We start from the raw sequence: 23748 nt of genomic DNA, 5'->3' as shown, positions 1-23748 counted from the left end.
TAGTTTTGACAGCTTTGGAATCTTCCTGAAGCCCTGTAATATTATCGACAGCCACAAAATTTACTTCTGAAATTAGAAAATAATAATGTTGTTGTTGTTAGTTGCCATTTAGTTGATTTCAACTCACGGCGACCCCATGTGTTCAGAGTAAAACTGTGCTCCATAGGGTTTTAAAGGCTGTCACCTTTCAGAAACAGATCACCAGGCCTTACTTCTGAGGCGCCTCTGGGTAAGTTGGAACCGCCAACATTTCGGCTAGTAGTGTAGCGCTTAACTGTTTACAACACCAGAGACTCCTGAAAATAACAATAAACACTATCTAAAAACCTCTCACCTGGTGGAATGGGGTATCAGTGTTTGGTGGCTTTCTGCAATGATAAAGAGTAAGGAAGACTCAGCTCCTACTCTTCGGGGAATGCCCTCAATCCACCTGGCAGGATGAGGAAGAAACTCCACTGCAGGGACCCTCCCCGGGGAGGGACTCATGGAGGTGGAGGAGCCTGAGGGTGGGTGTCCTGGCTGGCTCCCTGCACCCCCTCCCCTTGCTTTGGGGACTAGGAGAGAAGAAGTTGCTGCCTGTGGACCCCTACTGTGTGCCTGGGAAAGCGAGCTGCAGATCCTTCCTCAGCACTGTTGCTGGCCCACAGAGAGGCCCTGTGGGACACAGCAACACAGCTCCCACCAGTGCCGGGCAGGGTAGGGTGTGCGAGGGAGCCATAAGCCTTGGGGTCCCTTTCCCCAGGGTTTGCTGAAGCTCCCTAGACTCTGGCTTCAGGAGTTGACGGCACCGCCTTCAGGAAGCCATTGCTGACTTCCACTGCTGGGTGCCCACCTTCAGTGCCCCCAGAGCCCTCTATTAGAGGGCTCTAGGATTCCACTGCTGTTTGTTTGTCTGTCCCTCACCCTGGGCTGAGCCCTCATAGAGCCTGGGCCCAGAGGACCTCAATACATCCCCTGTGCCTCACATATGGTACGAGCTCAGTAACTCTCTGTTCTCTAGTGAACTAGTGAGTGAGTTCCCTGGCTGCCAAGGTGCGGATCCTCCAAGGAGGGGGAGGCCTGCAAGGGTTAACCGGGAGCCCGCCTGTGGTCTGAGGTAAGCAGCGAGTGTATTTGTTCAGGTAAATAAGGAAGGATTACTTATAATGGGAAATCAAGCCCTGGCCAACTCTTCATCTCTCAGCTGCCTGACTTCCTCCCAGCACATTCCTGCACTCACCCTAGACCGCACTGCCCCGCAGACCCGGTCCCCCCAGCCCAGCCACTCCCTCCTCTAAGCTCCTGGGGGCTGGGCCTTGCCACAGCACCAACAGGTGTCCCTGGGCTGGGAGCAGAGGGCTCCCTACAGGACACCCAGCCCTGAGACCTCAGAGGGCCACCCCTCGAGGGTGGCCAGGCCCTCGGCGTCCCACCCGAGTATTGCCTCTACCCGCAGCCCTGCTGGCCTCTGGCGCCCCTGGCCCGCCGGATGCCCAGCTGAGACACAGCAGTGGCCCAGGCTGTTCACGCCTCCTCCTGGCCCCTGAGGTTGGCACTGCTGCAGACGGCTCCTCGGGCACTGGGCAGCTAACAGGTAAGTCTGGCAGATGGCACGGAGGGTCCAGCCACAGGGGCTTTCCCCCGTCAGCTGTGGGGATAGTGAGTGATTGAGAGCAGCCTTGGAGGTCCACTTTACAAGCTGAGGCCTCATCTCCCAGGCACTAGGGACCCTGTGACCGGGTCCTTTCACCCTCAGAATTCTCTACCTACCCTCCGAAAGGTGCCCCCTCAACCTCCCCAAGCTGCCACCAGGGCCTGGGTGAGCACTCTTGCCTGGTGAGGCCTGGACTGCCCGTGTCTGCGATGACCCCCATCGAGGCTGCACATTAAGCCCAGCCTGTCCACCTGAGCAATGGCAGCTCTGTAGGCGCTCAGCCCCAGCCCCTGAGACCGAGCCAGTTCTGCTTGGCTAGCGAAACACAAGTGGCCTTTCTGCTCTGCTAGCAGGGCTGCTCTGCCAAGGGAAGGGACCCCCTGGTGCCTTGAGTGAGCAGGAGCTCTGGAGGCTCAGGGCCAAGGCTGGGGGTCTGGCCTAGAACCCAGTGGCTGGGCTGAGCAGTGGTGGGCACAGGAACCAGGTGGTCTGGGGGAGCTGCAGGCAAACCTTGGCCACCCGGGCACCCTGGGGAAGCTGAGGACCCATGGGCCTGATCTGGGAACACAAAGAAAGCAACAGTTGTCCGGGGCAGACCCCTTGAAGACTCTCATTTCTAAGATTTGCCAGATTCCTCCTGTGGGGATAAAAGGAAGGGGGTGGTCGGATGACAGGGTGGAAGGCTGAGGGGCCTGGGTGACTGGGGTTTCCCCTGAGGCTGGACTGGGAGTGTGTGTGTGTGTGTGTGTGAGTGTGTGCAGTGTGTGCAGTGTGTGTGCTGTGCTGTGTGTGTATGTGTGTGTGTGTGTGTGCAGTGCTCATGTGTGTTGGGAAGTAGGCAGGCCTACTCCCCAGTCAGCCAGCCAGCCAGGGCCACCCAACAGCCCCCACCCAGGCCACAAGCCATGAGTGACCTGTCCCCTTTATGACAGCCATAGTCTCTCCCCCTTCTTGGCCAGGGCTGGGCCTTGGCCTCATTTCCTGCCCCCACCTCCCCAATAAACAGTTTTGCAGCAACCCCCAATCAAGCGGCATCTCCGCTGCACCAGCTGCTCTGCTGAGTAACAAAGCAAACAGGCATCCGAGCTGCCCCAGGTCCCAGTGGCAGGCAGGGCTGGGGAGGAGATTCCATCCGACAGGTGGGCCTTGGCCACGGCTCAGCCTGGCCAGTAGAGCTTGCCCCCAGCCCACCTGGGGGAGGGGCCAGAGCCAGGGACTCACAGCTTGAAGTCTCACCACCCTAAACTCACAGACAAATTTGGGGGAGGGGAGCAACCTCAGAGCTTCCAGGAGGTTAAGGTGTGGAGGAGGTGGCCTCTCTCTAGTTAGGAATTCTCCTCTCTAAGAGCCTGACTGTGCATGGACAAGCACACTGCGTCAGTCACCATGGAAGGTTCCAGAGCTAAAATTTCAGTCCCTACCAAATGTGTTTATTGAGCGTCACCAATTATAAAGCTCTTTGGCAGAAGTGACAACGTTCACCTTTCACAAGGACCCTCTGAAGTACGCAGGGCCCGAGGCTCTCTATCCACCCAGCCTGAGGGAAAAGGGCTACACCTAGGAGGTGCTCAACTGATGCTCAGGAAGTATGATGCTGGCAGTAGTTTGAACCAGGAGAATCCACTTTTGAACACTGAGGTCATTGCAGGTACAAAGTTAATAGCCCCGAAACAATTAGAGAACAATTTTGTGCTAAATGGCTTGGTGCAGCTTGAGTGGAACTGGGGAAGTCAGTCCAGGTTGACTGGGAGACAAAGGCCTTCTGGGTAGAGGACAAGGGCCTGCAGTACCATAATTCATTGCTTGATCTTGTGCAAGTCACTTTTTCTCCCTACACTTGCGTCTCCTTATCTGTGAAAGGAGAACTTGGGCAAGCAGGTCTCTGAGGAACTTAAGACTTGTTAAAGGAGGCTTTGTGGAGGAGACAGCCTGGAGTTGGGGCTTTGAAGGCTGCATAGGAGTGGTGGAGTCAGGATGCCTGTCTAGATTTGTCTGCTTTGCAAGCCTGTGTGCTTTCCCAGCCTTGTCCCCTGGGCTTATGTGGGGTAAAGGGGTGGGACAGGAACTTCGAGTCTGGCTCCTCCTAGGGGTCAGGGACAGGTGTGTGAGACCAGCAGCTGTCCTGGGCTGGCCAGAGAGCTGGGTGACCCCTGGGCAAGGGACCTAGGCCTCCTGTAACACCATCCTCTCCCCTCCCCCAGATGCCAGCCTTGGGCCCACTCTGTCCCTCCACCCACCATCACCACCTGCTTCTTCCTCCTCATTCCTCACCCATTACCTCTCCCTCCCCCCTTCTCCAGCACCATCCCTCATCTGCTCCCAGGTGTCCCCTTCAGGTAACCTCAGCCCTTCATAACCCAGGAAGGATTCCCTTCCACAGTCCCCCCAGTCTTCACAACCTTTTAAAGACATGCTCTTGACGGCCTATTTAACAGATGGGACAACTGAGTCTCGGAGGAGGCCAAGTTACTTGACCTGGTCCCAGAGCTAGACAGCAGAGAGTCAAGGGCTCAGACTTGGCCTGGGACCCTCCTCCCTGCCCCAACCTTCATCTCGTCCAGTGCCCCACCCAGAGCCCCAGCCAAGTGAATGCCCGTCAAGTGGAACAGCTCTTCCCAAAGCAAACTTTGCACAAGCCGAGTTGCCCTGGGCTCTTCCTGACATTTAATGCCAGGCTCCTTCTCCTGCCTCGTTTGCATGTTCTCTGCCCAGCCTGGGGGAGGGGGGTGCCAGCCCGAGAGGTGTCCCCTGCCAGATTCTCCTCTCCCACCTCCAGACTAGAGAGAGAGAAGCAAGCCTCTTCCTCCTTCCCCTCGAACCCTTCCTCCCCCTGGGTGTGACACTACTGGGAGACTAGATAGGGCCAGGGTCTACCCAGGAGCCTGGGAGAGGAAAATGAGGTCTGTTTAGGCACTTTCAGAATCAAGGTTACCCCTCCCTCTCCTTCCAGCTCAGGGATTAGGGTGAGGGGGCTGGGAGCCACTGTACCGGCTAGAGTTCCAGCACCTGGGACTTCTGGCATGGGCCTAGGCCTTTCTGCCCTTGGGGCAGCAAGTCACCTGAGAGCTGCTGGGACCCAGCTTCTCCCACTTCCACCTCCATGTGTGTCCCTGGGGCCCCAGGACAGAAAGGCAGTGTGTCCCTGCTGGCACTTCACCTGAATAACCCCTTAGACTGAAAAAACAAACCAACCAGTTGCCATCAAATTGATTCCAACCCATGGCGACCCCATGTGTTAGAGAATAGAACTGTGCTCCATCAGGTTTTCTTGGCTGTAACCTTTCCTAAAGAAGCCCTGGTGCACAGTGGGTTAGGTGCTCAGCTGCCAACCGAAAGGTCAGCAGTTCAAACCTACCAGCTGCTCTGCAGGAGAAAGATATGGCAGTCTGCTTCTGTAACGATTTACAGCCTTGGAAACCCTATGGGGCAGTTCTACTCTGTCCTATAGGGTCACTATGAATTGGAATCGACTTGACAGCAACGGCTTTGGTTTGGTTTTGGTTAACCTTTACAGGAGCAGATCGCCAGGTCTTTCTCCCTCGAAGCCGCTGGTGGGTTTGAACTGCCAAACTTTCGGTTAGCAGCTGAGTGCTTAACCATTGCACCACCAGGGCTCCTTTAATAACCCCCTAGTAGCCCTGATAACCTACCCCAGCAGATTTTAATCTTTTTTGAAGCCATTTCTGTCCCCTCTCAGGAAGCTCACTCAGGACTTTTACCATCTGCTGTGATGTTGGAGGGCCTTCACTCTGTCCTAACCCCCTTTCCAAACCCCAAGGCGTGCTCCCTAGGCTGACGGTTGGGGCTCAGGCAGGTTCCCCCCCCGACCCCCGACCCCAGCCCATCAAGTTTTACAGACTCATCAATGGAGCCGATGGATTCCGGCTCTGTGCTGGGCCTGGAGAAGGCTTCAGAGACACGGAAGAACAGTGATAAGGGTGACCTATGTGTACACATGCCTCTCAAGAGGTTGTAAAGCCTTTTCATGTCACTGTCCTGCCCTGCCATTTCAAACCCCAGAGACACAATTGTCTCTCAGAATCCCCACTTCACGATGAGGAGACCAAGGCTGAGAGGACCGGTCACAGGCAGAAGCAGCAGGACCCTGGTGAAATCCGGATCCTCAGGCCCTCGAGGACCCCACTGCCCACCTGGGGCAGGGCCGTGGGGAGCAAGACACCCATGAAACCTCACAGCCCCAGCCAAGCAGCAAGCACTGGAAGGTGTGGCATAGATGAGGTGCTAGAGGGGGTTAGAGGAAGAAGCTGCTGAGGCCTGGCCCCTCTGAGGAGGGTGTGTGGAGCGGGGTCCTGAGGGGTGGGTGAGACTGAGCTAGCTAGTGAGAGAGGAGGGGCAGCTATTTGGGATGGAGCTGCTCCATGGTTACAGTCATGGAATAGACAGACAGCTGAGGGCAGGGTGGTTGAAGCAGGCTGGTTCTGGGCTGCTGAGAAATGAAGCCTATTTACACTTAGTATATGCTCAATAAAGGAGCCCTGGTGGTGCAATGGTTAAGCGCTCGGCTGCTAACTGAAAATGTTGATGAATTGAACCCACCACCAGCTCCATGGGAGAAAAGACCTGGCAATCCGCTCCCATAAAGATTACAGTCTAGGAAGCCCTATGGGGCAGTTCTGCTCTGTCCTATGGGTTGCTATGAGTCGGAATCAACTCGATGGCACACGATAACAACACATGCTCAATAAGGGCAGGATGAAGGTACACGGTTCAACTTCTGGAAAGCTTTGAAAGGCAGGCAAAATCTGTACTTGGTATGGCAGGAAGTGGGGGTTCTGTCACTATCCCTCAGCATCACTCATTCTAAGCCCAAGGCTTGTCTGGGCTGGGCCCCAGCTGACTGAAGAATGTGGGGAAGAAATGTTACTGCTGGGGGTGGGAGCAAGCCTGCTGGGTAATTTGTGAGGTGAGGGACAGTCTGGCCGGTGTGCCTGCTTGGTCAGAAGGGTAGGCTGAGTTCACACCCTTCATCCTGCTGCAAGTGTCAGCCCTGAGCTACATCTTTACTTGTAGGGGAGCCCACGGTGTCCATCTCTGGTCTTCCACCATCCGCCTTCCACGTCCGCAAGGTCAGGCTGAGGGACAAGAGGGGGGCCATGGCACCATAGAACCAGGCAGCACCTGGGTGGGAAAAGTCCTGGAAGATGCCCAGCCCCTTGGTATACAAGGAGAAGACTGAGGCCTGGAGGTCCAGGGTTGCCCAGGGTCAGATGATGGGAAGGGGCAGGACATGAATCCACATGTCCAGGTGCAAAGACCTCGAGCTCTTCCCAGGCCACATTCCCTTTGTAGCAAACTCAAATAGGGGAATGAGCTTGGAGGGCCAAGGTAGATCTCTGAACCTCCAGGCTGCAGGCATCCCTGCCCCAGGCCCCACCACTGTGACCACTATGGGGCTATGATTTTCAGGGGTTAGATCAGCAGGTGACCTGAGCAGAGGCAAAAGGCCAGGGGTGGTCAGCACAGACTTGGAAGGCACCAAGTCCAGCAGCATATCTGAAAAGAGGATGGAGCTCAGACTTGAGTTCAAATCTCAGCTAAGTCACACCTGAACACCCTAAGCAGGTCACAGTGTCCTTGTCTGCCATGTGGACATAATATTGACTGCCCCAGGGGATGGCTGGGAGGGTCCACTGAAGAGGCTTATTTAGCTTGGCCTTCACCTTATCTCAGAATGGATTGGAAGTGGTGTCAGAGGGCATGCTTGTGGATACCAGGAGTCCTGGGAAGTGGGGAGCTCGTGGGAGCTGTAGCTGTAGCTTGGTGCAACCAGGCTCCAGCTGCCTCAGGGGACTATGGGAAAAGCAGGCTAGACCAGGTTTCCTTGATGCTCTCCCCTCCACTTCCATTTCCTGTGCCCATCCTCCTACTGCCTGGCCTGGCCCCCCAAATCCCTACCCACACACACTCTTATCCCTACATAGCCTCACTCACATCCCTGTATCTCCCCACACACACAGCTCCTGGGCCTGCCGGCTGGCTCCCCAGTTTAAACCTCCCAAAGAACAGGGGCTCCAGGGAAAGTTGCGTCAGTGGTCTGGACAGGCCTGGGATCTGGAGGTGGGAAAAGGCCAGGGGAGGTCTGAAAGAAACTCACCTCTCTTATTCTCATACCACCCCCAGGACAGGCAAGGCCTCTCTCAGCCCCCCTCCAGGAACTCATCTTTCCTCTCTCTGGCCTTGGAAACCGTGGGGGCAGCAGGTTCTTAAGATGCCCACAACGGGGTGCTTGAGAGCAGGCCAGGAGGCGACCAGCTCAGGAGCCCTTCGTGGCAATAGGGTGGTCTGTCCAGTGGGGAAAAGCCACCACTCTGGGCAGCGAAGCGTGGGCAGTAGGAGGAAGCCTGGGACACTATAAGGGCAGTCTCTCCTGAACTCAAGAGGGAGCTGAGAACTGGGGGGGTCCAGTTCTGGGGAACTTGCCCAAGGGGAAAGGAGAAACCAGAGAAGGAAGAATGTGGGGGTGTGTGAGGGGGACCACAGGTTCTGAGGAGGCCCCAGATACCCTCAGGCCTGGGCCCAGACCCTGACCACAGTGACCAGCTTCTCTTGGGTCCTGCTGGTTTGAAGAGGAATTTTGAAGGGTGAGGGAGCTGGGGTTCTGTGGGAGGGTAGGAGCTGTCTGTCCCAGAAGAGAGGGGGCAGGAGGAGGAGCTTCAGGGTGAGAAGAGCCACAGGGGAGGGGGAGGCTGGGCTGGAGATGGGGAGGGTTCAGAGAAGCCAGGCAGGCAGGTCATGGGCAGTGGCCTGGGACTCCCTGTGTCCTTGGGCAGGCCTGGGTTCTCTCCAAGGTGCTGATCAGCTGACCCAGTGGGGCAGGCCTGTGCGTCCCCTGCCACACTGCATGGCTCCTGGCAGGTCCCAGTTCCACTGCCACAGTCTCCTGACTCCAGCCCATTGAGGGGGCCCAGAGGCTTGCGTGGAGGGAGGGAGGGACTGCAGAGGGAGGGCAGTGGGCAGCTGTGGGGAAGCTGGCCCTGTCACCCCCTTGCCCACTCACTCCGCCTTGGTGCTGCACTTACTGGGGCAAGCCTGCAGCCAGGATCCTGGGCTCTGGGCAGGGCTGGGTTGTGGTCTCAGCACATTTAGCCCACACCACAACCCTCTCAATAGGTACCATCTGGGAGCCTGCACCAGCAGGGTATAGAAGGCAGGCTGCAACCCCCAGGACAGCCCCGAGGCTTAGTGAAGAGCTCCTGGTGACTTTGTTCCCTGAAGCTGTGGTTTCAGGAGGTGTCTGGGAATCATTCACTGGTGCCAGGTGGGATGAGAACCTGGGAGGCAGGGGAGGCGCAGGGGCACATTTCTGGCTCAGAGGGGTAAGGGCAGTGCAGGAAACAGCTTCTCTCAAGCTCTAACTTTGGACTCCTCTGTCTTCTCTGTCCTTCATCTGCCTCCCTGGGGGAATGGGAGGCACTGAGAGAAGGGGTCAGAGGTAGCTAATCCTTCTGGCCGCCACCCCACCAATATGGCCCTGCCTCTGGGCCTTGGCCTCCACCAGCTGTTACCAAACTTTCTTTGTCTGGAGTGAAAACCAGAGCCTCCAGGGCAGGAGGGAGCCAGGATTAATCCAGACACGTGGCTTAATCCAGAAAAGATCAACTCGGGGTTTGAGAGCTGAAGACATCACTCAGGAGACAGGCAGCCCTTTGGCCCAGGCCTGCAAAGGCTGCTGGGAGGGCTGGGCCTGCTGTCCAAGGATCAGGACCAGCCTAGACCCTGGGCCTATGGAGCAAGTAGCCTGAGGGGTAGGAGGCCTCTAGTCTGGTCCTGGTTCTGCTATGTGACCAAGGGCATGTCCCTGTCACTCTCTGAGCCTGTTTTCCCAGTGCACATGTGTCGCCGTGGGTGGGCAACCACTGTGGATTTAGTCGTGGGCTGAACTGCATGGTATAGACCTGAGTGAGCAGGGACGTTAGGGGAGCGAGCTGTTGGGGAAGGCTTCCCGGGGGAGGAGGGCTTAGAGCTGAGCCGTGATGAGAAGGCAGTGGCACCTTGAGCAGGTAGACAACAACACAACAGAAAATAGCCTTGTTCTGTCCACAGCACAGGGGCCAGGGAAGAATCGTCATTCTCATTACAGTCTGGATATGTGGTCACCATGTCAATCCTGGGGTCTGGTCCAGACCCTGCCAAACCCAGCAAATGAGTCCCTTCCCTCCTTGGGCCTCAGCGTTTCCATCTGTAAAATGATCGTATAATATACGTCCCTTCCAGCTCTGATTATCTGGACTGTGTAGGATGTGAGTTCAGAAACCCATGGGGATGGGCTAGGGCAGGCAATGGGGAGTTATGGGAGGTTCTTGAGCACAGGGGTATCTGATGGAAGGGCATTGGAGGGAAATGAGCTTGACAGTGGGGTGGAGCGAGTACCCAGGCAGCAGGGATAGACTTGGGAGAATCAAGGGGCCCAGTGAAGAGGTGGGCAGGACCCTGGGGAAGATGGGCTGGCCAGAGCAAGCCTCAGGGGACACTGGTACAGTGAGCAGTGCCCATGCTTGGCTACCTGGAAACCTTAAATATGAGCTGTAGAACCTCTCTGAGCCTCACCGTCCACATCTGCAAAACAAGGCTCTCGAGTCCATGTCACCCAGACCGTGGGTAGTCCAGGGGGTGATATGCGTGAACGCCCTGGTGGTGCACCTGTTGCATAGTAGGCGCTCGCCATGCAGTTCCCTCTTTCTTCTTCAATGTGGTGGAGATGCCAGTGTTGTAGGCTGGGCACACTGGCCCCCGACTCCCTGATCAGCACACGAAGGTTCCCCCAGACCTGGGCCGTGCAGTGGTGGGGAGCAATCGGACAATCGGACCTTTCCTCCTGAAGCAGGTTAATGATTAACTTCTTTTTCACCAGGGAAGTCTTGGAGCTGGGACCAAGCCTTGGTTGAACAGGTTCCTTGGCATTTGGGAGCAGGGTGAGGGGAAGCTGGAATGCAGGGTGTGGAAGAGAAGGCAAGAATTCTACCCTGGTGAAGGTGCACTGGACCAGGAGTCAGAAGACCTGGATTCAGGTCACTTACCTCTTTGCACCTTAACTTCCCCATCTGTAAGATGGGAATTAGAATAAGTCCTGGGCTATGTCTCTCACTGGTGAAGGGACGGATGTGAGGGCTTCGCAGCTCAGTCAACAAATGTATCAGGGACATGTCATCACGTCCCGGCTGGGCAAACGTTGTCACCTGTCCTTCCCATTCCTCCCCACCAGGCCCTCATGCCACCCTGCTCCGAAACACAGCAGCTGCCTCCCGGCCTGCCTGTGGTCGAAGCCAAGCAAACAGGAGGCCACGAGGGAAGCGAGTTCTCCTGCTTCTTGGAAAAGCTTCCGTTTCCCTGGCATGCGGCCCGGCGTGTTGGCAGAATCTATCCTAACGTGGCAGGCATGGGGGTTCTAGGGATGTGGATGGGCAGGAGGTAGGCAGAGGTGATGAAGGAGGTGTGGGGAGCTGGGAGGGTGGGTCCCCAGGGGTGAGGCTGCAAGGGGGTAAGGCGTGGGCATAGGCCAGGGTGGAGACCCAGGGGCAGAAAGGGCTGTTGGCGCAGCCTGGGTAAATAACATGGGCCTACAGCACACATGTGTGTTTGCACAGAAGCACTTGAAATGATTTCAGGCCTGCCCTCTGTCCCCCGCAACCCCACCCCACCTCGGTCCCTGCCCATCACACCCCACCCCAACCTTTCCTTCCTTGTCACTTAAAGGAGCCCTTAAAAGGGAGATTCGAAATCAAAGGGAACACCCTTCTATCCTGCTGGCATTTCTCCCCGCCACGTGACAACCAAGGCTGCCATGTAAGGTTGGGAAGGTTGGACACTGCATAAGAGTGCCTGGCTGGGAGGCCTGAAATCCCATCTGGGCTTCCTTCACTAAGCAATGCCATCCAGAAAGGACTAGGCGTTTTCCAAGTTGTATGAAGGAGTCAGATGGGCTAGCTGGAGCCCAGGAGAAGCCAGAGGTGGCTTCCAAGCTGGGTTCTTTCCCTTGGCCCACCTACTGGGGCAAATGCCGACTGTACACTGAGGCTAAGTAGGTCAGTCCCACCGGGTGACTTGAGATGGGCCAGGGAGACCCACATCTCCCCACTGTCCTAGGTGGCAACATAAGCTCCACCATTAGAGGGTCTACCGGTCCTTTGATTAAAGGCTCACCTCTTACTGGCCAGGTGCCTTTAAAGCAGCACTTCTCAAACTCCTGTCATGCATCAGAATCCCCGGGGTCAGGGGTGCGGTGCGGGTCGGGGGGAGCTGGACTCAGTAGCTCTGGAGTGGGCCTGAGAAATGGTGCTTCTAACAAGTTCCCAGGTGGTGCTGATGCTGCTGGTCCGGGGACCACAGTTTGAGAACCACGGCTTTAAGATATCAATACCATTGAGAAAGGACACACATTGGCTTTTTTCAACACGTTTATGAGCTCGCTCCTTTTCTCTTTTCTAAATGGTTCCCTGTAAGTTTGGTCATCTTCCCCTCAGTCCTGATTTATCATCGAGTCTTTAGCGCACATATCACTGAAAAACCCTGGAAGCCCCAACGTTTCAGTATACTTGCAGTTCTCAAGTCCCCTCCCTCACCCAGACCACATGCTCCGATTTGGGTTTCAGAGGAAAGGGCTTGGGAGAGGCAGAGCCTGGGTGACCCATGCCGAGTGAGGTCCCTAGTTCCTCGTGTTGCAGGCCATCTGGGTGCCCCCTGAGGTCTTTGGGGGCAGCAGTGAAGCGTGACTATCTGCATGGCTGAGGGTCTCAGTTGTTCCCTGGAGCTGGGGCATTCTCTCCACCTCCTGCAGCCCCAGGATAGCCAGCCTGTTGGTCAGCACTTGGGCAACACCTCGGGGCAGCTGCACGTCCCTCCAGGGCTTGAAGGAAGAGTAGAGGGCCTGGGAGCAGGGGTGGGCCAGGAGGCAGCCCCTCTCAGGGGAGGAGGAGGTGGGGCTGATGCCAGGCTCCCAGCCCTGACTGAATAAGGGAGGCAGGGAAGCACACCGATGAGTTTTGCTCACTGACCACCACGTCAGGAATGATATACTCTGAATTTATTCACATCCCCCAATCGGCCCTGTGGGTTCTACTCCTCCCCGACACTTGTTCCTCTCTTCCTTCACTTGGCTGCTGAAGATGATGGTGGCCTTCAGGATGCTGACCTTCTCCCTTCTACCCCGCCCTTCAAGGGCAAAATAAGAGAAAACAAGCTTTGCTACAGCATGGAAGATTTAGGCTGCCTATGGGAGCCCTGCTGGTGCAGTGGTTTAGAGTTCAGGCTGCTAACCAAAAGGCCGGCAGTTCAAATCCACCAGCCGCTCCTTGGAAACCCTATGGAACAGTTCCACTCTGTCCTATAGGGTCACTATGAGTCATAAGCAACTCAACAGCAACGGGTTCTCAGAAGGAACATCTTTCACAGTAGCCTGGGATCTGGGTGTGGGCCGGCTTGGGGGCAGAAGCCTAGATGTATCAGGAGCTCCTTTTCCAGGCCTCAGTTTGCTCATCTGACAAGTGGGGCTAATCACACCTTCCACGGTGAGGACTGAATGAAGTCAGTACTTCAGGAGGCTGTTTTACGTACAGTACGTGTGTAAAGATTTGCTACTCCTAGCCAACCTGGCTTTCCTTGGGGGACTGACAGCTGTTCGTTTACCCTCCTGCCCCCACCCACTCACTGTCTTTCCCTGTCTGCCCAGCCCTATCCCAGCTGCCCAATGACCTGGAAGCCCCTGACTCTCTCCCAGGTCTGGCCACTGCCCATTGGGCCACTCATCCCCGTAACCAGCTTAGCAGCCCCTGTGGAGACAGGGAGGCGGCCAAAACCTGACTCTCCTCCCTTCTTTGCTTGTGCAGACGCAGCTGCCACCCCGAGCAGCAGCAGCATGGGCAGCTCCAGCCCAGGCCTGAGCAGCATGCCCCCTGGCCGCCTCCTGCTGCCCGCCGACGCGGTGTTGCGGACAGGTCTGGAGAAGGTGGCAGCAGGGGCAGTGGGGCCCGAGCGAGGGGATTGGAGCCCCAGTCCACCTGCCACGCCTGAGCAGGGCTTGTCCGCCTTCTACCTCTCCTACTTTGACATGCTCTACCCCGAGGATAGCAGCTGGGCGGCCAAGGGCCCCGGGGCCAGCGCTCGGGAGGAGCCGCCCGAGGAGCCTGAGCAGTGCCCGGTCATTGACAGCCAGGCCCCAGGGGGTAGCCTGGACTTGGCACCGGGCGGGCTGACCCTGGAGGAGCACTCCCTCGAGCAGGTGCAGTCCATGGTGGTGGGTGAGGTGCTCAAGGACATCGAGACGGCCTGCAAGCTGCTGAACATCACCTCAGGTGAGCCCCTCCGGCAAGCCCACCTTCATAAGGTGGGCAGGCAGGGCTGAGATCGCTGGGGTGGGTGAAGGCACTGCCTGCTGGGCTCTGGCCACTCCTCTCCCCAGCCTCAGGCAGCCCCAGGGGTGTTGGCACTTCTACACACACGGTCAGCCTCTAACACACGCGAGCTGTGATCTGGCCTGGAAGGTTCTGACGCATCCGTGTGCCCCAACCACACCAAACCAGTGCCCCCACTTGGTAGGTGCTGGATGAAGTGAATTCAATTCCTGCACTATCTGACCCACAATCTCCTCTCAGCCTCACCTCTCTCTCCCTTTGTTCACTCTGCTCCAGCCACACCAGCTTCTTTGCTGTTCCTAGAACACTCCCACCCCAGGACCTTTGCACCTGATGGTCCCTCAGCCTGGAGGTTCCCACTCAGTCCCTTTGCTCTTCTTAGAATACCCCCATCTCAGTCCCTTCCTCAGAATATCTACCAGACTCACTCCTCACCTTCTTCAGGTCTTGACTCAAACGGCGCCACCTCCACAAGATCTTCCCTGACCCGCTATTAAATTTGCTGTCCACACCCCACCTCCTTTTCCTCTTCCCCCCTTGTCTTCTCTCATAGCACTTATTACTGTCTGACATGCCACACACTTTATCTTGTTCACTGCCTGTCTCTCCAGCTAGAGGGTACACTCCACAAGGGCGGGATTTTCATTTGCTTTGTGCACGGCTACTTCCCCAGTTTCTGGAATGGCACGTGCACATAATAGATGATCAATGGTTAGTTGTTGAATGACTTTAGCAACAAGCACTTTTGCATGCCAGGCACTGTCCTAGGACTGGGGAATTGAGTGGTGAACTCGACACAAAAGTCCCTGCATTCACGGAGCTTACGTTACAGTGAGGGATCATGAACGCAGATAAATGCATCCCTGCCCGGGTGGTCATGTGGACCCTGGTGGGGTACGGATGTCAGGGGGCCAAGCACGGGTGTGACTGCCCAGCCTAGAGGAGTGATTATGGAGCTGATGTTGCGGGTTCCCAGTCCCTGTCCCCCCATCATCTCTCCAGCTTCGGAGATGCCTGGCCCCTCTCCCTGGGTCTCTGGGCTCTGGCATTTCAGCATCCCACTCTCTGTGCTGCTTTTACATGGGAAGGGTCTTCACGGATCCCCCAGGCCCAGCTCCTCCTCCACGGACTCACCTCAGCCCGACCCCCACCCCACCCCCCAGTTGGTGTTCCCACTTCAGTCGTCCAGGTTCCCATTCCCCATGCCAGCCCTACACCAGAAGGTTTTCTCACGGTGCCTCTTACCCGACTCTGGGCTGGGAGGGGCCTGCTCCCTGAACAATGGGGACAAGAACAAATTGCTCCGACCTCAGGAAGGAAAATGGGCTTATTAAGCGGGGGCAGGCCAGCCAGCAGGTCAACCAGCTGGGGCACCGGCTCAGACCATGGTGTTCCCTTGCAGGCCCCATTGTGCCCCCACCAGTCTGGCCAGCCTGTGTCCTGCCAGGCTCACCCAGAGCAGCTCCCCAGGGGATAGCTAGGAGTGAGCCAGTGTCCCCTCCTTGTCTCTGAAGCCTGTGGCTATCCCCCACCGCCCTGTGCCCTGTCATTCATTTATTCACCACTCATGCAGTGAGCAGCAGCTATGCACCCAGCCCTTTGTTAGGTATTGGACAATTGTTTACTCATCTGTAAAATGGGCATTGAGGGCTGGGAGTTGTAGGACTAATTCCTGGTTTTGTTGTTCTCTGGTTCTTTGAAGAGCTTAGAGAAGGCAAGAGGCATCTGCGGAGAAGATTGCCTTAATGCTACTGCCCCTTCCAGGTCTGGGCTCCCCGAGAAGGCCCTTGGAGGGCCTCGGGGTCCCTGGGAGGACTTGAGGCCCCAGCAGGATGGGGGATGCAGAGGCCTCTGGCTGGTCTGCCCTAAGTCAAGTTTATTTTCAGGGACCCGGCTCCTTCCTCTCACTACCCTCTCTTCTTGGGCACTGCCCTCTTAGATCCTCAGGTCCCAAGCTGCTCTCAAGGCCTTTTCTGACCCTGGCCTGTCCCCACCCCAAGGAGGGCATGGCTGTGGACCACAAGCTCCCAGTAGGTTCCCCATCAGAGCAGAGTGGGCCACATTCAGGGTGTTGCCCTCATGCAGCCTCTGGAGCTAAAGGGGTGTCTCTTGCCCAGACCCGGTGGACTGGAGCCCTGGCAATGTCCAAAAGTGGCTCCTGTGGACGGAACACCAGTACCGGCTGCCCCCTGTGGGCAAGGCCTTCCAGGAGCTGGGGGGCAAGGAGCTGTGCGCCATGTCTGAGGAGCAGTTCCGCCAGCGCTCGCCCCTGGGCGGGGATGTGCTGCACGCCCATCTGGACATCTGGAAGTCAGGTGAGCCAGGATGTGGTGGGAACTGCCCCTCGGGACTCCAAGCCAGGGACTCCGAGTGGAACATCAGGACAGGAAGCAGTCTGGGAGGGTTCTCTCCCCCTGGGGAAGTGCCTCCTTGGCCCCAATCTGGGCTCCATTCTGAATCTCAGACCCAGTTACAGCCGCCTCCCTTGATCCTGGGTGAACCCACCCAGCCCCATCCACTCCTAGCCGGGGTCAAGCCAACGAGGCTGTAGGACAGAGCGCATGGTTCGTTTAAACACGGGATGTCAGAGCAAGGGCGGCCTTGGATGCCAACAAGTGCTGCATCTTTTCCCCTTTTTTTTCCTTCGTATTTGTTTTTTCCTTTAAGAAGTCAAGAGATAATAAATGTGCACGATAAGAAAAAAAAAAAAAACGTGAAAAATAGTATACTAATTCTTTTACCTACATAGTACCAGAGTATACATACGGTTCATATATTCTATGCATACACAAGCTATATCTCTATATCTAAGGAGCCCTGGTGGCGCAGTGGTTAAGTGCTTGGCTGTTAACCAAAAGGTCGGTGTTCGAACCCACCATCCACTCTGTGGGAGAAAGATGTGGCAGTCTGTTTCTGTAAAGATTATAGCCTCGGAAACTCCATGAGGCAGCTCTACTCTGTCCTATAGGGTCGCTATGAGTCAAAATCGACTTGACGGCAACAGGATCGATCTAGCTAGCTAAACGCAAAAAACCCAGTGCCGTCGAGTCGATTCCAACTCATAGCAACCCTAGAGGACAGAGTAGAACTGCCCCACAGAGTTTCCAAGGAGCACCTGGTGGATTCAAACTGCCAACCGTTTGGTTAGCAGCCATAGCACTTAACCACTACGCCGCCAGGGTTTCCACCTAGCTAGCTAGCTAGCTGTAAAAACTGTGCGCAACAATGTCAGAACTCCACTGGCTTAACAAGGGCAGAGGAGAATCTTTATCAGCATCAAGAGCCCAAGGCTGATTCCTGTGATGTGGAGGTCAGATACATCTCCTCTCTCCAAACTTTTTTCCAATTCTGACACCGGCCGCCTCTCCCACGGCACTCTCTACTTCTCTGCTGGGTTCGATAATTCATTGCAATGGCCACATAGAACTCACAGACCATACTCACAGTTATGGGGTTTATTAGGGAAGTAACAGGTTACAAATCAGGATAAAAAAGACGTAGGATACAGTTCTCTGATAAGGACAGCCTCTCCTCAACTGGGCCCGCAGGCAGGCCTCTCTCTGGCCTTCGGCTCCTTGGCCCCTTGGCCTGGCCTGTGCCCTGCTTGGGCAAGTGTTACAAAGAATTTTAGCTCTGCCAATAAGTGCCCAGGGGCACCCCACTCCACCAGTAGGCCTCAGTCTAAAGGCGTTCAGCCCTCCAGCTCTGTGGGTGGGCAAGCCTAGCTCTGCTGACAAGTGCCCAAAGGCACCCTACCCACTCCACCAGCAAACCTCCTTCCCGAAGGCTCTCAGCTTTCTCGAGCCATAGGTAGGCAAAATCTGCTGCAGCCATCTCTCATCGGTCTCCTGGTTCCTGCCATCTCACGCTGCTATCGCTCTTGCTACTGCTGAGCCTCCGTCTCTTACTGTCTTCCTTGTTACAGCTGCTCTCTCTGTTTCCTGGGTCTAGGAGGTTCTCAGCACAGGGATCCTGGGTCCAAAGGATGAGCTCCACTCCTAGCTCTTCTTTCTTGGTGGTAGTGAGGTCCCCCTCTGCTCTGAGATTGGATCTCTGTTAAGCCTCATGCTATGGCAAAACTGACCGATCCTATCATTAGGGTTCCTACACCTTGTTTGCATGGTCCCACCCTCAAAGGGCTGCATGCACCTTATTTGTATTCTTAGCAATGCTGTCCAATCTCCTTGGTGGACCACAAGTACCTTATCTGCATAGTCCTACCCAATCATTTTGTAGAAGTCACAAGACCAGGCATGGCTAGAAGGGCCATATTAAGTAATGCGCTGCACTGCACTATCTATAAATTTATCTTTTTTTTTTAACATACATGGTACCAGAGAATACATAGTGTTCTGCATTTGACAGTGTGTCTTGGATATTGTTCCCAATTAGTATACATACAGTTGCCCTATTCTTTTAATGGCTGCAGCCAACCCCCAATGTTTAAATTGTCTAGATCCACCAGGCGGGTACCCACTGGGTGCTTTGGAGGCAGTGCTTGCTCAGTAAGTCAAGGCTTCTGCCCTAAGGGACTCAAGATGAATAAAGGGACAGGACCCACTTGTAAGACCCAATCAGAGACCCATGTCCTGCTCAGTCCAGGCAGTCCAGGTGGCAGTCAGTGGCAGGCTGAGAGCCAGTGGTGAAGTGGGCAGAAGCTGGGGTGGCCTTTCATCCCTGCCCCCAGCAGCTGCTTGGTCTGGAGGTGGGAAATCCAGAGAGGGGGTTAGTGGGCCATGTGCAGAGCAGCAGGGGCCGGAAGAGCTTGGTGAACTTGGCAGTGGAGGGTACTGAGGAAGGTGCTGTGTAGACTTAATTACCTTGAGTCCTCAAAAGATCTGTGAGGTGTCATAGACCCATTTCACAGGTGAGGAAAGGGAGGCCCACTTAGGCTCAACTTCTGCTCTCCTTATCCGACCAATGAGGGGTTGCATGCAGGATCTCTAAGGCCCCTCCTAGCTCCAAAATCCTAGAATTTTCTTTCAGGAAGTAGCTACTTGTAAACAACTTGTCTTAGGCTGGCAAGAGGGAGGGAGCCATAGGGACAACCCTCAGTCACAGACAGGTTTCTGTGGCCTTATGGTCCCACCCAAACACAGACTCTGTAGGGTCTCTCCAGATCCCCCAACCTCTTCTCCTTGCCCTGCAGCTGCCTGGATGAAAGAGAGGACTTCGCCTGGGGCAATTCACTACTGTGGTGAGCCCGGGACACGGGCAGGGAGGGGGCAAGGGCAAGGGGTCTGGGGTTGAAGGCTGGCCATGGTGCCTCACTTACCTCCACCCTCCCTACTGCCCAGCAGCAACCAGTGAGGACAGCTGGACCGATAGTGAGGTGGACTCGTCCTGCCCCGGGCAGCCCATCCACCTGTGGCAGTTCCTCAAGGAGCTGCTGCTCAAGCCCCACAGCTACGGCCGCTTCATTCGGTGGCTCAACAAGGAGAAGGGTGAGCAGGGTGCCCTATGGGGGAGCACTGTCAGGCTGGGGGGAGGGGATGATGGGAACAGCAGAGCCCTGGGGCTGGTGGGGGCCTGACTGTGCTCCAGCCAGCTGCCCAGCACCAGGCACAGTGGAGGAGTCAGAGGCTGGCCAGAGAGGTGGAGCTGCCGCTCCACCATCCACTCCAACATGCCACGATTACTGGATACCCCCTCCCACCAAGTTCCCCCATGCAACTTGTGTCCATGTCTGCCACCCCAGCTAGACTCCATCTTATTTCAGATGTCTAGCACCACAGCCTCCGGAACATAAAACCAGTTGCCATCAAGTTGATTCTGACTCGTGGCAACCCCACGTGTGTCAGAGTAGAACTGTGCTCTGTAGGGTTTTCAGTGGCTGCTGTTTCTGAAGTCGGTTTCTTTCAAGGCATCTCTGGGTGGACTCAAACCTCCAACTTTTAGGTTAGCAGTCAAGGACATTAACTGTTTGCACCACCCAGGGACTCAGTCCAGAACAGAAAAAAAAAAAAAAAAAAACCCGTTGCCATCGAGTCGATTCCAACCCATAACAATGGTATAGGACACAGTAGAACTGCCCATAGGGTTTCCAAGGAGCGGCTGGTGGATTTGAACTGCTGACTTTTGGTTAGCAGCCAAGCTCTTAACCACTGCGTCACCAGGGCTCCTAACCCAGAACACAGTAGGGACTTAAAACTATTTGCTGAGAATGGACGCGGTCTTTGCCCTCAAAATGCCATAGCTTCACGAGGGAGACTAGACCAATGGTGTCTAGTAAGAAATACGATGTAAGCCACATACATAATATTAAATTCCCTAGTGGCCACATTTAAAAATAGAAACAGATGAAATGAAATTTATATTTACAAAAAAATATATACTTATTTGACCCAAGACGGCACTGGGTTATCTAAATTATAATTTCAACATATAATCAATATAAAAGGTTATTAATAAGGTAGTTTCCTAAGCCTTCTGAGTCTAATGTGTGTCTTACACTTCTAAACCAACACCACCAAACCCAAGGCAGTTGAGTTGATTCCGACTCATGGCGACCTACATGTTAAAGAGTAGGACTGCGCCATAGGGTTTTCTTGGCTATAATCTTTATGGCAGCAGATCACCAGGCCTTTCTTCTGCAGCACTGCTGCATGGGTTCAAACTGCCAGCCTTTAAGTTAGTAGTCGAGCACAAAACGTTTGTGCCACCCAGAAACTTTGACCCCATGTAGAAACCAAACCAAACCCATTACTGTCGAGTCGATTCAGACTCACAGTGACCCCATAGGCTAGAGTAGAACTGCCCCACAGGATTTCCAAGGAGCAGCTGGTGAATTCGAACTGCTGACCTTTTGGTTAGCAGCCTGAGCTCTTAACCACTGCACCACCAGGGCTCCCAGCCATGTATAGAACCTCTCAATTTGGATTCGTAACACTTTAAGTGCTCAATCCCCACATGTAGCTGGACAGCACAGGGCTAGATGGTATCTGTGTTTTGAAAAACCTGGGTCAAGAAAGCTGGGTCCTAGGACCCATCCTGCCATTAGTAGCTGTGGGGGCCTGAACCTCAGTCTTATCTGTAAAACGGACTAGATTCATTCACCCAGCAACCCTCTACTGAGCATCTGCTCTGGCTGCATGCTCACTCAGCGACGTTTACAGAAAATTACTATGTTCTGGGGATGAGGCGAGGCTCAGATATGCCCCGACCTCAAGGGACCTTCTGCCTGGTGGGAGAATTAACCATGAAATGAGCTGTGTGCAGAGCATTTCAGGGCTTCAGTGGTGGTCTATGCAGAGGCCGTGGATGAGTTGATGAGTTGTGCTTGGGTCCAGGAAGAAATGAGAGGATGAGTTGTGCTTGGGTCCAGGAAGACTTCATGGAGGAGGTGGCAAGGTGGCTGGTTATCCTAGATGTGTAAGCGAGACTGAGCCTGTCCGCAGGGGGGTGGCAGTCCCATGGCAGAGTTCTGGGGAAGGGATATCAGGGAGGGTCTGGATGGAGGGGTGTAAACACTGGTGGTGCAGCGGTTAAGAGCTACAGCTGCTAACCAAAAGGTCGGCAGTTGGAATCTACCAGGTGCTTCTTGGAAACTCTATGGGGCAGTTCTACTCTGTCCTATAGTGTCACTATGGGTCAGAATCAACTCCAAGGCAAATTGGTTGGATGGAGGTATAGGTTCTGGAAGGCTTCCTGGAGGTGGTGTGCTGGCCTGGGCCTTGCCAGCAGGGTTTGGAGTGAGCACTGAGAGTATTAACAATGTAATAGCTTGCCTGAAGGGGCTCTTCCTTCAGCACTTCCTTCTAAGTGCTTTCTGTAACAAATCAGCAATCCCTGGTAGTCACTACAGCTCCCCCTTATAGAGAGGAAAACGGAGCCCCAGACAGGTTATAAAGTTAGGAATGGCAGAGTCAGGATTCAAACCCAGGTCTGCCCAGCTACAAATCCACTCTTTGTACCACTCATGTTAGTGAATCCTTCATGAAAGGGCCGTGTGGGCTGAAGTGTTTGAGAACAGCAAAGAGGGCATTTCAGGCTGGGGAACTGCAAGGCAAAGGCAAAGGAGCTGGGAGCCCTGCAGGGCCTCTGAGTGGAGCATGCAAACCCCTAACAGGGGCAGAGGCTGGCAATGCCCAGGCCCCCCATGATCCAAATAACCCTCTAATGTTCGGGCTCACTCTAGTGGCTCCCAGTAGGCTTGTGATCCTGGGAAGTCTGGGACTTCATGGTATTATCTACAATTTATTGAGACCCGTGGTGCATGCTTTGCACACACTTCTTTACCCTCACCACAACCTGGGAGTAGGTATTATGTTCCCCATTTTACAGATGGGAAAGTAGAGGCTCAGACAGGTTAACTCAGTTTACCAAAGGTCACACAGCTGGTGAGTCAGGAAGTCAGGCTCAGGCCCAGGCTGTCTGAGTCCAAGGCCGGCACTGTAGTCGCTGTGCCACACTGCCACTGTCTGGTGGAAGTAGTTTGAAGGAAGGTTTGGGGAGGACAGAGATGAGCCCAAATACGGGTGAGTGGCTGGCCCAGCAGCCTCCAGGCCAGATGGTGAGGGCCTGCCCTGGACAGCAGCCAGAGGCTATGGGTATGATAGTTTGAGGTCTTGGAGGATCCCGGGCCATGATGGCAGGGTGCCAACAGGGGAGAGATTTGGCAGCTTTGCCCTCCACCCCACCCCAGAGTCTGGCCCCTGCCCTGAGTAAAAGGAGGCCCTGGCACTGGTTTCATGAGACTAACTTGTCCGTCTCAGTTTTTCTCCCTCCTGTTATCCCCCCTCCACTGCTTGTATCACTGGCTCTCTTTGAACCCCCCTGTTCCCGAAGGCATCTTCAAAATCGAGGACTCAGCCCAGGTAGCCCGGCTGTGGGGCGTCCGGAAGAACCGTCCTGCCATGAACTACGACAAGCTGAGCCGCTCCATCCGCCAGTATTACAAGAAGGGCATCATCCGGAAGCCAGACATCTCCCAGCGCCTGGTCTACCAGTTTGTGCACCCCATCTGAGGGCTATGGGCGGGCCCAGGGCCTCCCTGGAAACTCGCCCATGCCAGGCCTCCCTCCTGCCTGCCTTGGCCAGACCCGGAGCAGTGGTGGAGAGGGTAGTCTGTTGGTGTGCCACAGTTCAGGGCCAGGGAGGGGGTGGCCCATGCTCCCAGGGGTGGAAGAGCGCTCTCTGGAGCCAGGGACCCTGGGGTGGGCATGCTGCCCCTTCAGGCTTGACTGCTTACCTGCCTGGGCACTGGGGTAGTCCCATGGAGGATGGGGCAGCCAGGGCTATTCTCAGTGTTCACTGCTCCCCTGGGAAGGACTTCCCTCCAGCCCCAGCCTCTGACGCCAGAACTGCCTGGGCAGAGCCGAAAGCCTACAGGATGGCAGTGACCTGGTCAAAGTCACTCAGCCTGTTTGTGGCCAAGCCAGGTTCCTGACTTGCAGTCCAGTGCTCTCTGCCACATCCCACTGCCATCCATTCTGCACCCGCCTACATGGTGCCAGCAGAAGTTTGCACCCCTGAGTTGGCAAGCTGGGGGTGCCCCATGAATGGATAATAAAGATACTAGAGAACGGACATGTGTGTCCCCGTGTCTGTGCTGTGAATGGCACAGCCAAAGGCTATCAATGGTCAAAAGTGGTGTGGTCACAGGGGCCTGGGGTGGTCCAGGGAGGCTGCCTGGGGGCAGTGACATTGAGCTGAGCCTGAACAGAAAGGAACAGTTCATTGGTAGGAGCTTGGGGGACAGAGGAAGTGAGTCCTCAAGGCCAAGGAGAGGCTAGAACCCTTGATTCA

At 55.4% G+C, this 23748-nt stretch overlaps 1 protein-coding gene across 3 annotated transcripts; it reads left to right on the top strand.

Annotated features, from left to right (window-relative positions):
• The first annotated feature begins 1176 nt into the window (after positions 1–1176).
• SPDEF (SAM pointed domain containing ETS transcription factor) lies at positions 1177–23674 on the top strand. Of its 3 annotated transcripts, XM_049890463.1 has the most exons (7): positions 1177–1573; positions 13112–13205; positions 13477–13941; positions 16119–16316; positions 19151–19198; positions 19299–19445; positions 22789–23674. In XM_049890463.1, exons 3-7 carry the CDS (start codon positions 13506–13508, stop codon positions 22965–22967), a joined length of 1008 nt encoding a protein of 335 aa, XP_049746420.1. In that variant the 5' UTR covers positions 1177–1573; positions 13112–13205; positions 13477–13505; the 3' UTR covers positions 22968–23674. The 3 variants fall into 3 exon arrangements, with proteins under 3 accessions (XP_049746420.1, XP_049746409.1, XP_049746429.1); XM_049890452.1 differs by lacking the exon at positions 13112–13205; XM_049890472.1 differs by lacking the exon at positions 13112–13205 and having other exon boundaries at positions 19302–19445; positions 22789–23673.
• Positions 23675–23748: the final 74 nt, after the last annotated feature.

This window comes from Elephas maximus, chromosome 1 (assembly GCF_024166365.1).
Source record: "Elephas maximus indicus isolate mEleMax1 chromosome 1, mEleMax1 primary haplotype, whole genome shotgun sequence".
Classification (NCBI taxonomy): Eukaryota; Metazoa; Chordata; class Mammalia; order Proboscidea; family Elephantidae; genus Elephas; species Elephas maximus.
This window is presented reverse-complemented; position numbering and strand designations above follow the sequence as displayed.

What these genes read in the sequence shown, in the direction of transcription:
- SPDEF (XM_049890452.1), top strand. Translation starts at nt 13,506, where the DNA reads ATGGGCAGCTCCAGCCCAGGCCTGAGCAGCATGCCCCCTGGCCGCCTC. An exon ending in TGGGGCAATTCACTACTGTG is followed by an intron (nt 19,199 to 19,298) that starts GTGAGCCCGGGA and finishes CCTACTGCCCAG; the next exon opens with CAGCAACCAGTGAGGACAGC. An exon ending in GTGGCTCAACAAGGAGAAGG is followed by an intron (nt 19,446 to 22,788) that starts GTGAGCAGGGTG and finishes CTGTTCCCGAAG; the next exon opens with GCATCTTCAAAATCGAGGAC.